The sequence below is a fragment of the Mustela erminea genome, chromosome 14 (assembly GCF_009829155.1).
Source record: "Mustela erminea isolate mMusErm1 chromosome 14, mMusErm1.Pri, whole genome shotgun sequence".
In the NCBI taxonomy this organism is placed as follows: domain Eukaryota; kingdom Metazoa; phylum Chordata; class Mammalia; order Carnivora; family Mustelidae; genus Mustela; species Mustela erminea.
In genome coordinates, this window is record NC_045627.1 from 72,381,493 (window position 1) to 72,397,062 (window position 15,570).

A 15,570-nucleotide genomic window follows, 5' to 3' on the forward strand; every position below is an offset into this window, starting at 1 on the left:
CTTCAAGGATCAAGTTCTGACCCATACTAGCATGAAAAGTACTACTGTGAGTCAACGGACCAAGGAATTCCATGAAACACTGAGTCCCTGAGCCTGCCCCTGAGAAGACTGTGCGAATTCCATGAACATTTTAAGTCTAGAAAATGCTGAATACCTCATCCTCTCCTTATAGTTGCATAGTGCATATCTGTATATTAAAGGCCCTGAGAAGTCCTGCAGTTATGAAACTGTTCAAAAGAGCAAAGGGCTTGAATAGACATTTCTCGGAAAGAGACATACAGTTGGCCAACAAGCATAGGAAAGATGCTCAACATCACTAATCATCATGAAAATGGAAATCAAAACCACAATGAGATATTACCTCATATCTGTTAGGATTCCATTACTGAACAAAAAAGAAAAGAAGTGCTGGCTGGAACCCTTGTGTACTGCTGGGAGAATGTAAAATGGTATAGCCACCATAAAAAGCAGTATGAGCAGTATGAGTTCCTCAATAAATTAAAAAAGAATTACTAAACTGAGCGCCTAGCCAGCTCAGTCAATAGAGGCATGCGACTCTTGATCTTGGGGTCCCGAGTTTGAGCCCCACATTAGAGATAGAGTTTACTTAAAAAAAAAACAAAAAAAACATAGAACTGCTATACGATTCAGCAATTCCACTTCTGGGTATACATCCAAAATAACTGAAAACAGGATCTTGAAGAGACATTTATATACCCATGTTCACTGTAGCATTATACACAAGAGCCAAGAGCTGGAAGCAACCTAAATGTTCATCAATAGATGAAAAGATTTTTTTAAATGTGGTATATTTAAAAAAAAAAAAAAATGGTATATACATACAATGGGTTATCATTCTTCCTTTAAAAAGGAAATCCTGGGGCACCTGGGTGGCTCAGTGGGTTAAAGCCTCTGCCTTCAGCTCAGGTCATGGTCCCAGGGTCCTGGGATCGAGCCCCACATTGGGCTCTCCACTCAGCGGGGTACCTGCTTCCTCCTTTCTCTCTCTCTGCCTACCTCTCTGCATACTTGTGATCTCTATGTGACAAAAAAATAATAAATAAATAAATAAATAAATAAAAAGGAAATCCTGTCATAAGCTACACCTTAAAGACATTATGCTAAGTGACATAAGCCAGTCACAATAAGACAATGGTTTGATTCCACTTAGATAAGGTATATAAAGCAGTCAAACTCTTAGAAACTGAAAGTGGAGTGGTGATTAGTGGGAGGCAAGGGTAGGCGGCATTCAATGGGTACAGAGTTCAGTTCCACAAGATGTAGAAGTTCTAGAGATCTACTACCCAACAATGTACACACAGTTAACACTACTGTACTATACACTTAGAAATAGTTGAGATGGGGCGCCTGGGTGGCTCAGTCGGTTAAGCATCTGCCTTCAGCTTGAGGTCATGATCCCAGGGTCCTGGGACTGAGCCCCAGATTGGGGTCCCCGGGGCTCCCTGCTCAGCAGGAAGTCTGCTTCTCCCTCTCCCTCACAACCCCCCACCCCACTCATGCACAGTCTCTCTCAGTCACTCTCAAATAAATAAGATCTTAAAAAAAAAATAGCTGAGATGATAAATTTAATGTTAAACTTGCTTAACATAATAATAAAAATAAATAATAACAATAGAATAATAAAATTAATAATAATAATAAAAAGAAGCTCATTTCACTATTTTCTTGACCACTGAATATGCTTTCTGCAGAACACCTTGAGACACAACAGGAATACTGTGGAATACTGTTTGGGGAATACTGTTCCAAACACTGAAGTATACTGAACTTCATGCTATTGCCCCAAAATATCCAATCCCTTTGGTTATCCATTTCAGCCCTTCATTTGCTCCTGAGGCCAGGAAATCTTGTTTCCAGGCAGGAGGCCAAGCTTCCTCCTACCCCAGGTTAACGCTACTGTCGCCACCATGGGATCTGACACCTTTGGGAGGAGCAGAAGAGAGGCCAGTTAAAGTGGACATCTTTTAGCAACTGTTCAATTTAACAGTAATCTCTTCCACGCCACCCCTCCATCATGGTGGACCCTCACCAGTGCCGTCCCACATAGGCACGCACACATACACGCACACACACCAGGACCCAGGGTCAACACCAAGCTACCATGCTAATCAAGTTCTCACCCAGGACTCTGGATTTGGGATTGAGGTTCTAGCTCAGTCTGGTATCTTGAAAGTAAAAGAGCAAGAGGTATAAATGTGGGAACTGTTGGATGGCCCCCTATTTACCATCTACCTTGCCTTAAAAAGGGAGAAACTGATCTACGGCAAGAGCTGAAGCCTTTCCCATCCCAGTTGTTCTGGGCCAGCTGAGTTCCTGCCCTCAGGTTCCATGAGAACCACCCCCCCCCCATCTGAGGCCCTGACATTCCACAAGTCCAGATCCCATCATTTACAAGCTGGAGTTGGGCCAAAGCAGTGGCCCTGCCCTTATAGCCTTATAAAGTCTTTTTATTATTCAGAGGACCTCAAGGCGGTTTTTATTACCTACAACTTAAGGATCCTACAGGACTAGCTGTATTTCCCCCTATAGCTTATGCCCTCCTTGGGCTTCTGCCAGGAGGATTTGCCATGGTGTTTCCGAAAAGCACTCCAACCTTCCCTGCATCTCCGCCTTTGCTCCTACTAACCTTCCCACATAGAATCCTTTCCACTTCCTCTACTTATCCAACTCTACCCATTCTTCAACATCCAGTTCCAATGCCTCCCCTGCTCACGAAGCCTTCCATCATCTTCCCTCTCACCCTCAAGCTTCCAGTGCTTTGTCCGCATTTCTTTTTTTGTTTTGTTTTGTTTTGTTTAAACAGACAGAGATCACAAGCAGGCAGAGAGGCAGGCAGAGAGAGAGGAGGAAGGAGGCTCCCCGCTGAGCAGAGAGCCTGATGCCTGGCTCGATCCCTGGACTCTGGGATTATGACCTGAGCCGAAGGCAGAAGCTCTAGCCCACTGAGCCACCCAGGTGACCCTGTCCGCATTTCTTGATGGCACTGCCACATTCCACCTTGTCATACAGACATGTCTTTACTCCATGACTCAACCATATGCTTCTCGAGAACAGGGCCATTCTCACCTTCGTGTCCTCACCTAGGACACGAAGCAACTCACCTAGGGCAGTGCCTTGCACATAAGTGAAGGCTATAAAGTGTGTATGTAGAGATGACTCCATGTAAGAACAGTACTTTTTATGTTGTCTCTTCCCTCTAACAAACCATAAGCATAGTGAGGGCAGGAGTTTAATCTTAAATTCACCTTTGGAACCATTCAAAGTCCCATTCAAACACTTGCTGACTCAACGTCCTCAAAGAGGAAATACTAGAATCCTTTCGCCCTCCTGCCCTTAGGCCCCATCACATGCAGTCTCCACCTCTCCAAACCCAACTCCTCCATGTTTAGGGCACTAGTGTTCTCAGAGGTAAAGGGCACTTACTGAGTTGCTTCCATCAAAGGTAATGGTTGGTGGGGGAAGGAGAGGAGAGGGTGGTGTTCAGAATTACGCCTACAAACTACAGACTGTACAATCTACAATCTGGCTGTTCCTCCAGCCATGTCAGAGGAATGGGACAGTCTGGATGGGGAGAAGGTAGGCAGGACAGACAATTCTTGGAAGGACAGGGTATGACAGAAGATGGGGTACAGTATGTAAGCAACACAAAGGCCTAGACCTTTTCCCTTCCATTTGTCCATTAATGCTTCCGCAAGTTACTGAAAGCTGGCTACATTCACCAGAACTAAGGAAGTCAGGGCCAAGTCAACAAGTGTTCGGTGAGACCCTATTAGACAAAGGCCCCTGTGCCAAACCCTGCTTAGTTGGGCTAATGCTTAGTTGTGGACTGATAACTAGAATGCTACAAACACAATGGGGATGGGGGGAAAGAATGAAAACAGAGGAGAGGCTGATGAGATCCATCACCCGCCCATCTCCACTCAGTACCTGGTGGGCATCTCCCGACGGGATGATGTAGGCCTGGATCGGTTCGGCCACATATTCCGTGTTCCTCATGGCTTGTCTCAGCTGCCGAAGCAGCTCAGAAGTGACCTTTGGAGCCATTCCGCCCTCTGAAACAATAGCAGAGTTAGTTCCAAAACCAGCCTGCCCAATGCAACTCAATGACTAGTTCAAAGGGAGCCCCAGAGATGCACCTGCCAGCTGCCCCACCCCAGGGGCATCTTCAAAACTACCCACCCCACCACCAGACCAAAACCAAAGGTCCCAGAAGCTCTAAAGTTCACGGTTCTTATATACCACTTCCAAACAGCCATTTGTGGCAAGAAAAGTTGAGCTACTAATACTCATTTCCAAATTGATCAGTTACCTCTTTCACTTCCAGAACTATTTTCTAAAGAGATAAACAGATGCACAAAGATACCTGTTTATCTTTGTTTATAATGAAAAAGAGAAGGGGGGGAATACATAATTGGGTAAATGCACTACAAAATCATTAAAAGTTACACAGACAAAAAAAAAAAAAATTACACAGACCTATACTTAACTTGCAAAGACACCAACACTGGTGGGTGATTAAAAACAGATTACAAGGGGCAGTCAGTCAAGCGTCTGCCTTCAACTCAGGTTGAGATTGAGCCCTGCGTCAGCCTTCCTGCTCAGCAGTGAGCCTGCTTCTCCCTCTCCTTCCCACTTGTGCTCTCTCTCTCTCGCTATCTTTAAAAAAAAAAAAAAAAAGATTACAAAAGAAGATGTATAAACCATTCTTATTTAAAATCATGTATGTGAGGGGCGCCTGGGTGGCTCAGTGGCATAAGCCGCTGCCTTCGGCTCGGGTCGTGATCTCGGGGTCCTGGGATCGAGTCCCACATCGGGCTCTCTGCTCAGCAGGGAGCCTGCTTCCTCCTCTCTCTCTCTGCCTGCCTCTCTGCCTACTTGTAATCTCTCTCTGTCAAATAACTAAATAAATCTTTAAAAAAAAAAAAATCATGTATGTGTATAGGGACGTCTGGGTGGCTCAGACTGTTAAGTGTCTGCCTTCGGCTCAGGTCATGATCCCAGGGTCCTGGGATCTAGTCCCGCATCGGGCTCCCTGCTCAGCAGAGAGTCTGCTTCTCCCTCTCCCTCTACCCTTCCTTGTGATCTCTCTCTCTCTCTCTCAAATGAATAAATAAAATATCTAAAAAATTTAAAAAATTTTAAAAAAATAAATAAAATAAAATCATGTATGTGAATAATGCACAGAGAAGTTTCTAGAAGGCCAGTCATCCAAATGTTAATTATTTACAAAAAAAAAAAAAAAAAAGATTTTATTTACTTATTTGAAAGAGAGAGAGCAAGAGAGAGCACAGTGGGGGAGAGGGATGAAAGGGAGAAGCAGACTCCCTGCTCAGCAGTGAGCCTGACACAGAGCTAGATCCCAGGACCGGAGCAGATGCTTAACCGATTGAGCCACCCAGGTGCCCCTAGAATGATTTTTCTTTTCTTTTACTGGTGTCTTACTGCTTAAGTTTGACTGCATTAAAAGAAGTATGATTTATACTTTTGCTAAACAGCCAACCACAGATTAGGAGGAGAAAGGTGACTCCACTACAGATCAAAGTCAAAGTCATGTACTCTAGTGAATACCTACTATCAACTGGGTGTGCAGCCTGAAGGAGAGGGGATCGGACCCTCAGTGGTCTGTGTTTGCCGTTCTAAAATATGGCAGGAGCAGAGTAGATCCAGAGTTTTCAAACAGCCCTGAAAAAGTCGCAGGGGTCCCTAGGAGTCTATCCCACTAAAGCTAGACCTTTTGGGGAGAGAGTCACCAGCTCAAGGAAACAGAAATATGAAAATCATTAAAAAGAAAATGGTAAATGTAGTCTTACTAGAAATTCTTAAACTCTTACTAATTTCTATCTACTCAAAAAGAGCACTGCCTCCTAGTGAATACAGACTATTTCTATGTATTAAAGGCTCAGATGATGTAAGCTTACTTTCAAATCGCTTTTGCTAGTTCTTCAAAAAAACCTTTTCTCAAAAAAGTACTGGTATCAGCGAACAGTTCTGATCAATCACACTGTATGGTAACGATAGATTCATGACTAGATAAGGACTCTCTAGTTATAGTCCCATGGATATATAACAAAATAACTTCACAAAAAGCCAGTTATAAAACAGTGACCATACATATTTTTCTATATCCCATATAGTAATACAAAACTATACTATTAGAATTCAGGTTGAAGGGGCACCTGGGTGGCTCAGTGGATTAAAGCATCTGTCTTCAGCTCGGGTCATGATCCCAGGGTCCTGGGATCGAGCCCCGCATCAGGCTCTCTGCTTGGCAGTGAGCCTACTTCTCCCTCTCCCTCTGACTGCCTCTCTGCCTACTTGTGATCTGTCAAATAAAAAAAATAAAATAAAATAATAATAATAATAATAATAAGGAATTCAGCAACCATTTAAAAAAAAAAAAGAATTCAGGTTGAATAATGAGTTTTTCCAGCTCATTTTCAAAATAGATTTTATTTTTTAAGAGTTATAGATTAACAGATTTATACAGAGTTCCCATATACCTCCCTTCTCCCAACGTAAACGACTCCTCCACAATCAAGACCTCCCCACCTACAGAGCGAGAGTGTATTATGCTAAGTGAAATAAGTCCGGGAAAGACAAATACCAGATGATTTCACTCATATGTGGAATTTAAGAAACAAAACAAATGAACATGGGTGGGGTGGGGAAGGAGAGGAAAACCAAGAAACAGACTCGTAACTATGGAGAGCTGATGGTTACCAGAGGGGAAGTGGGTGGGAGGAATGGGGGATGGAGATTAAGGAGGACCCTGGTTGGGGCGCCTGGGTGGCTCAGTGGGTTAAAGCCTCTACCTTTGGCTCAGGTCATGACCCCAGGGTCCTGTGATCGAGCCCCACATTGGGCTCTCTGCTCTGCGGGGAGCCTGCTTCCTGCCCTCTCTCTCTCTCTCTCTCTGCCTGCCTCTCTGCCTACTTGTGATCTCTATCAATTAAATAAAATCCTTAAAAAAAAAAAAAAAAAAAAAAAAAAAGGAGGGTCCTGGTTGTGATGGGCACCAGTACTGTAAGTAAGTACTGAACCACCAAATTGTATACCTGAAACTAGTACACTGTATGTTAACAAACTGAAATTTAAATAAAAACTTGAAAAAAAAATAAGTTTTTAAAAAAAGATCCCTTGCCAGAGTGGTATATTTGTTACTCCTCCACGAACCTACATTGACATGTTATTATCCCCCTAAATCCATGGTTCATACTAGGATTCACTCTTGGTTTGGTACATTCCATAGGTTTTGGGAAATGCTTAATGTCATGTATCCAGGATATAGCATCATATGAAATAGCTTAATAGTTTTCATCCTAAAATCCTCTCTGCTCAGTCTACTTATTCCTCCTCTCACTGCCCCTCCACCCCTGAAAATGACTAATCTTTTTACTGTCTTCATAGTTTTGCCTTTTCCAGAAAGTCAAACAGGTGGAATCATAGAATTCACAGCCTTTTCAGGCTGGCTTCTTTCACTAAGCAATATGTATTTAAGGGTCTTCTCTGTCTTTTCATGGCTTGATAGCTCATTTATTTTTAGTGACGAATAACAGTCCGTTGTTTGGATATATCACAAGTTTTTTTTTCCCCTTTTTTTTTTTTTTTTTTTTAAGATTTTACTTATTTATGGGGCGCCTGGGTGGCTCAGTGGGTTAAGCCTCTGCCTTTGGCTCAGGTCATGATCTCAGGGTCCTGGGATCGAGCCCCTCCTCTCTCTCTGCCTGCCTCTCTGCCTACTTGTGATCTCTGTCTGTCAAATAAATAAATAAAATCTTTAAAAAAAAAAAAAGATTTTACTTATTTATTTGACACACACAGAGAGAGAGAGAGATCACAAGCAGGCAGAGAGGGGAAACAGGCTCCCTGCTCAGCAGAGAGCCCAATGCGGGGCTCGATCCCAGAACCCTGAGATCATGACCTGAGCCAAAGGCAGAGGCTTAACGCACTGAACCTCCCAGGTGTCCCAAAGCACCCCATTCTTAATCTGCAAGGGTAGCTTCAACCACCAGCCTTAGGACTCCATCTCAGAGTCTCCAAACGACGGAAATACTTAAAAGAGTCACTGGAAACGGGCCTATTCACAATTACAACATGCCCATGTTCCTTGCATTATACCTGCTTCTGAATACTTTCCTGAGGAGCATCCTTTCCTTTTGTCTAATCTACGGAGCCTGTAATTTCTCATCTATCTAAGAAAGAGAGATCACAGTTATCTGATCAAACCTAAGTTTATATGTCAACACCTCCAACTGGGTTCAAAATAAAGCCCACTGCGACCTTCTAAGCTTGCCAGCATCTGAAACTTTACCAGGACATTTTCAGGGATTTCAAACCATATTTCTAAGCAAGTTAACATTAAAAAGAGTCAAGCCAAAATGTGGACTTCCCCTGGAGCAGTATTTCAACCTTGGCTGCAAGAGAGAACTACCTGGGGGATGTTTAATTTAATGACTCTGGAGTACAGCCTGGGCATCTAGAATCTTAAAAAGCAAACACACGACACAAGCAAATGTATTTTCTGTCAAGATCATTCATTTCCTTACTGAACGTGGCTTCTATTTAGGCACATTCTGACTTAAGGATTTCAATGGCACTGACTATGGTACATATCAACATGGTCACTGACTTCATCAATAAAGTCAGCAAAACCAATGGCAAGCACAAAATCCTCAATTACACACTGAAAACCATCCAAGGCAAAATGGAACTGGTCGAAGGCATCCTCTGGCTCCGGAAGCTCCTCACCACCACACTCCGGCCTTCATCACCATCTCCTGCCTCATCCTCGCCTTCTTCCTCTTGACGGTCTTACTCTACTACAGTGGCATTTCACACTTCTCCGAACAACGCCACCTGCCATCACCACCGTCCCTGCCTCCTCCTCCTCCTCCTCCTCCTCCTCCTCCTCCATGCCCTTCACGTGTGGTTGGCCCGCTGCATCAGATGCAGCCACTTTTTCGTCACCCCTACCAGACACAAAGAAAGAACTCCCAATACCACAGCCCCCAGTTAGGATGTGGTGAGCGGCAGCAGCAGCCACAGCCGAGGTGAAGAAGACCGTGGGTGGCAAGGGCCCAAGCAATGGGCTGTGGCTGCGGAGGCAGCTTCCATGCACAAATGTGGCCGGGGCAGTTGTAGCCCTGAAAGTGACAGAATGGGTGAGCAACGAGCATGGAGGGGACAAAGCAGCCACCCAGAGAGACTGGGCCCAGGTTGGGGGGGGTGGGTCTTATAAGGATCAAATAGGTTACTATATACAACACACTTAGAAACAGTGCCTAGCACATAGTAAATGTCATGTGTGTTTAATTCCTAGAGTTAGATACACAACTAACTAGCCATGGAAGCAGAGCAATAAATAGTGCAACACATGTACATAATGCTTCCCCTCAAGAAAGGGACATGTCATCCTCATTCCTGAATAAGACCTCCATATACGTGCTCAAAGATGGCTGAGCAATGTCCCTACTTCGTGTCGTGATCTTTCCAGGCTCAATACAATCAACAGTAATGCATCTTCAGTGAAAGAGGAGAGCTAGGATACTAGACGACGTCGTATTACAGCATCTGCTCTTTCCACATTCCAACACTTTCAGAAATTTAGAAGCAGCCAAGAGTTAATCAGGGTGTGCAGGGAAGTAGGAAGCCAAGAGCAACAAGCCTAGTCCATGATGTAACATTAGCCCAAACGCTGCCAGGTATTTTTAAATCGTGCTTTAAAGAGAATGACTCATTTCAAAGTCTCTTGCATATGTGGGCTTGCTTTCAGAAATAAGTTCCGAAACCTTCAGCCTTTATCATAAACACAACTTTTCTCTGCTTAGAAGTACATGAAAAGCACACCGTGTTTACCTCACCAGGTGGACAGGAGAATTCTGCTTGAAACAACACATGTGAAAGCACCATGCACAGCATCTGGTACATTATAAAAGCTCAAGAAATATCATTTGAATCTGGATCTGCAGCACCAGCTGGGTTTCCTACACGTCTCATTATAAGAATAGAAGGGGCTGGTTTACTCCAATTTCACCATCTTAACAAACACAGAGCTGCCAGGCTGCTCCGCCAGCATCAATCGCTTTTCAGGCACTGGTTTGCTTCTTGGTCTCACTGCTGAGCGAGGACCAAGGGATTTACATACACTGGTGGCCAATTCTCAAAATAACCCTCCCAAGAGAGGCTGCAGTATTCCCATTTTACAGAAAAAGAAACAAGAGTTAAACACTTGACCCAGTCAACAGGACTATCAAGCACCAGGACCCAATATCTATCCAACTCCCAAGTCTATGCTCTATTTTACCACATTACCTAGAGGACATGACAGAGGCTCTTTTTTTTTTTTTTTAAAGATTTTATTTATTTATTTGACAGAGATCACAAGTAGGCAGAGAGGCAGACAGAGAGAGTGAGAGGGAAGCAGGCTCACTGCTGAGCAGAGAGCCCGATGCGGGACTTGATCCCAGGACCCTGAGATCATGACCTGAGCTGAAGGCAGCGGCTTAACCCACTGAGCCACCCAGGCGCCCCCAGAGGCTCTCTTAAAGTATTCGAAGAGCAATGGAATCAAAACAAGTGGGCTCCGGTTTCTAGTTGGGATCTGCAACCCAGAAAACTGATGCTCCCTGCAACCTTCTTTCCTCAGACAAACTAAAGAGAAGTTCTTCTGAACTCTACATTTGATAATTGTCACTATTTACCTTCCCTTATTTTTTTTCCCCTTCTTTCTTCCATCTTCTTCTCCTCCCAAATACCACCCAAAATATGTTGGATATATTTATCTATATTTTTAAAGAAAAGGGACCTAATTGCAAGCAGTTATAGCATTGCTCTGCCAAAAAGAGAACAGTCATGGTTGATGAACTTCAGGTAATCAATTTTTTCAATCGACTAAAAGGAAGTGCTCTGGTTTTCCTGGGCGGCCCAGAGAAAAGCACTAGTTTCCGAGGGATAGAAATAGAATACTTTACCACTTTTCAGAATTCAGGTTTCTAGCAACCCATACAATACAACTAACCAGTTCTGAGAAGAGAACATGGTTCCAGAAATTTTTCCTGAAAAGATTTTCCTGAATGCATAACTGATACAGCAGAGTAGTATACTATAAACTTTTCTCTTTTCAAAATTTTACAACAAAAACTGAAAGCCAACCTCTAAGGTAACCACTAAAAGTTTACATCAGAGATGGGGAAAACTAGAATTGGGCTTTTGGTGGGGTGTGGTGGGGTGTGCACAGTGGGGAAGAGACTCTTAAGCCCAGAGTCTGATGCTGGGCTTGATCTGACAAGCCTGAGATCGTGACCTGAGCCGAAATCAAAAGTGGGAAACTTAAATGACTGAGCCACCCAGGTGCCCCCAGACCCTAGAATAGGGCATTTTCAATAAGAACCTATCTCTCCTCCTCCACCACCACTGCCCAATCCCAAAGTAGGACATACAAAAATTATAATCCTGTAATTTACTACCTTAAGTAAGTGGTAAATACATAAACAGTAACCAACTACCCAGAACCCAAAGGACAAAATGCTTTTAATTTCCAGATATACGCCCCCTTAGTCCCAGCCACGAGGAATTTTTAATCCTTTACCCTCTCTTTTCTCCCAACTTGGGATTGGGGTACAGGGACCTAAAATTCTTCTGAGACATTACATCTAATTAATAAGCACAATATTACCTCTTTCCACACCTGGGTCTCCTGAGTGTGTCACCTCGTTAGGCTCAATTATTCTTAAATTTTTCAGCTGAAAATCCTGGTGATTCGCCCTTAAGAAGAGAAAGAACAGGATATTGCAGACTTTGACCATAGGAAACGTGGCAAGGCTTAGTTAGAGAGGATATCTACTTGACTTAGCAGTTTTCCTTCATGACTCAGAAGGACTCTAACCCTGGTATCATAACGAAATAAGTAAAAGTCTCAGATAAAACTTGCAGCTAGAGCAGCACCATGGAAGGCAAACCTTCTCAGATCTAACCTCGAATTCTTGAATTCTCTTGTCTAATCTCCTAACTAGTCGAAAAAGACTTTATGTCTAATCTCCTAACAGTCTAAAAAGACTTTATTTGCAGTAACTGTGTTTTTCACATGTATAAATTCTACTTGGTTCTTTTTAAACTGCCTGCTCTTCCCTCATGGTGTCCCATTCTTTTACTATGATTTCCATTCCTCTCTTAGCTTTAATTATTTGGGGCCCTTATTTTAGAATTTCCATTAGAAGGTCAAAATCTTCAAGTTCACTGGGTCTGCTGGCTTCCCCTCAGTAAGTTATTCCTTACATGTTTTGTAATCTTTTATTAAGAGCTTATCTTCAGGGGGCACCTGGGTGGCTCAGTTGGTTAGGTGACTGCCTTCGGCTCAGGTCATGATCCTGGAGTCCCAGGATCGAGTGCTACATCGGCCTCCCTGCTCTGCAGGGAGGCCGCTTCTCCCTCTGACCCTCACCCCTCTCATGTTCTCTCCCTCAAATAAATAAATAAATAAAATCTTAAAAAAAAAAAAAAAAAAGAAAGAAAGAAAAGAAAATTACACATGTCCTAGATTACACAAACACTACTGTCCCTGTTGTTTGCTTATAAAACTAATTTCCACCTTACTTTCTTAGACAGATTTACCCACAACTCTCCCATCCCCATACAGGGATAGTATGTTGCCATGGACCCCAGGTATGAAGGCCTCTGAGTGTGATAACCCCCCCAGGATCAGCATACCAGCTACCACTCAAGCTTTAAGTTCGCCTAAATTTCTAGCACCTGAGGATTTCTTTTCTTTCAAGTCCATTCAGTCAACAAATATTCATCGAGACTCTTCTATAATCCAGGCCTAGACATAACATACTCTAGACATAACAGTGAACAAAACAGACCGCATCTCTGATCTCAGGAGGTATACAAGGGTGGGGGGTAGGGGCCAGAGGATGCTGAAAAGAGAAGGATCCAGTTTAACCTCCAACAGATCAAAAACAAGAATATGGTCTGTCAGGGAGAATGTGTTCTATGAAGAAAAGTAAAGCAGGGCAAAGGGAAGAGTGTCAGAGAGGTAAGGTGAAAGGTGATTTTATATGGGGTTGCCAGGCAAGGTCTCTTTGCTAACAGATGATGTTCTAGATAGAGTCCTTTAAAAAAGTGAGGAATCAAGCCATGTGAATGTCTAAGAAAAGAATGTTCTAGAAAAGGGGAATTTTAAGTGCAAAGGCCCTAAGGCAGAAGTATGCCTGGTACACATCAGAGAAAGCAAAGAGGCCAGTGTGGTTGCACATGCTGGCCGGAAAAGACATATACGTGGTTAGGAAACAAGATCAGAGAGGCAACAAGAAGCCTTTAATAGGTGATACAAAGGGTTTGGATTTTACTCAGCTATGAACTTAAAAGTAACTTTATTATATTTACCACATTTTTATGTGTTAGTAGAGGGAGAAGAGCCCACATTAGGTCAGTCTACCACATAGAGAACCAGAAAGACCAGAGATTTTCACTAATCACTCCAGGTTGGTTCCCAGACAGAGAATTTAATTTTGTTGGACCGAATGGAATGTTCTTTATTGAGGGAATCATATATTCTTTCATTAAAAAATAGAACATATCAGTATTTCTTATAAATATAAGTGCAAACGTCCTCAAAAAAATACTAGCAAAACTGAATCCAGTAACATATAAAAAAGGATCATACACCAGGACACTTGGGTGGCTCTGTTGGTTAAGCGTCTGCTTTTGGGTCAGGTCATGATCCCGGATATCCTTGGTTCAAGTCCTGCATCAGGCTCCCTGCTCAGTGCGGAGTCTGCTTCCCCCCCGCCTGCTGCTCTTTCTTTCTCTCTCTCTCTCTCTCTCTGACAAATAAATGGGTAAAATCTTAAAAAAAAAAAAAAAATCATACTCCATCACCAAATAGGATTTATCCCAGGGAAGCAAGATTGGTTCAACATACAAAAATTAATGTAGGGGCGCCTGGGTGGCTCAGTGGGTTGAAGCCTCTGCTTCGACTCAGGTCATGATCCTGGGGTCCTGGGATCGAGCACCGCATCGGGCTCTCTGCTCTGCGAGCGGCCTGCTTCCCCCCTCTCTCTCTGCTTGCCTCTCTGCCTACTTGTGATCTCTCTCTCTCTGTCAAATAAATAAATAAAACCTTTAAAAAAAATTAATGTAATAAAAATTATCAATAGAATAAAAAATAAAAACTACATGACCACCTCAACAGAGAAAAAGCATTTTGACAAAATCCAACACTTCTCCACGATAAAAGTACTCCGTAAATCGGAAGAAGAGAAATTCCTCAAACTGATCAAGAATACTACAAAAATCCCCAAGCTAGCATCATCTTTAATGTTAAAAGGCCAAATGTTCTCCCCCTAAGACCAAGAACAAGACAGAGATGTCCAATCTTACTACTTCAGTCAACATTGTACTGGAGGATGCACCTAGATTAGAAAAGAAGGAAAATTATCTCTACTTGCAAAGGACATTATCTTCAATATAGAAAATCCTAAAGAGGGTGCCTGGGTGGCTCAGTGGGTTAAAGCCTCTGCCTTCAGCTCAGGTCATGATCCCAGGGTCCTGGGATCCAGCCCCACATCAGGCCTGAGCCTGCTTCCCCCTCCCTCTCTGCCTGCCTCTCTGCCTACTTGTGATCTCTGTCAAATAAATAAATAAAATCTTTAAAAAAAAATTTTTTAATTAATTAATTAATTAATTTTTAAAAAAAAGAAAAGTTCACTTACAACAGCACTAAAAGAGTAAATACCTAGGAATAAATTTAAAATAGATGCAAAACTTATACTCTGAAAATGACACACCACTGTTGAAAGTTTAAGAAGACCTACATAAATGGAAAGACATTTCATGTTCATGGATTAGAAGACTCAATATTGGGGCACCTGGATGGCTCAGTGGGTTAAGCCGCTGCCTTCAGCTCAGGTCATGATCTCAGAGTCCTGGGATCGAGCCCTACATCGGGCTCTCTGCTCAGCATGGAGACTGCTTCCCTCTTTCTCTCTCTGCCTGCCTCTCTGCCTACTTGTGATCTCTGTCTGTCAAATAAATAAATCTTTAAAAAAAAAAAAAAAAGAAGAAGAAGACTCAATATTGTTAAAATGGCAATACTCCCCAAAATAATCTAGAGGCAACCCCTATCAAATTTCAGCTAGCTTGTATGTGCAGAAATTGAGAAGCAGATCCTCAATTCTTATGAAAATAGAATCCAGAACAGCCAAATCAATCTTGAAAAAGAACAAAGCTGGAGGATTCATCCTCCCTGGTGTCAAAACTAATTAAACTACAGTAATCAAGACAGTGTGATATTGGCATAAAGACAGACTTACAGATCAATGAAACAGAACAAGTTCAGAAATAAACCTCACATTTACTGTGAATTTTGTGTGTTTTATTTTTATCTTTACTTATTCTCAAATATTTTTAATTAACATATAATGTATTATTTGCCCCAGGAGTACAGGTCTGTGAATCATCAGGCTTATACAATTCACAGCACTCACCACAGCACATACCCTCCCCAGTGTCCATAACCCAGCCAACCTATCCCTACCCACCCAACCCCCA

At 42.7% G+C, this 15,570-nt stretch overlaps 1 protein-coding gene across 5 annotated transcripts in view; it reads right to left on the bottom strand.

Moving 5' to 3' along the window:
* Window positions 1-15,570, bottom strand: part of XPNPEP1 (X-prolyl aminopeptidase 1) — a 111,827-nt gene that overhangs the window by 91,879 nt on the left and 4,378 nt on the right. For 4 of the 5 annotated variants that reach the window (XM_032312462.1, XM_032312463.1, XM_032312460.1 and 1 more), the window contains exons 2-3: window positions 11,696-11,784; window positions 3,949-4,073 (exon numbers count right to left, since the gene is read on the bottom strand). In XM_032312462.1, the coding sequence (XP_032168353.1) occupies window positions 3,949-4,073; window positions 11,696-11,784 (214 nt within the window). The remainder of the gene's footprint in view (window positions 1-3,948; window positions 4,074-11,695; window positions 11,785-15,570) is intronic. The other variant, XM_032312464.1, reaches the window with a different exon arrangement.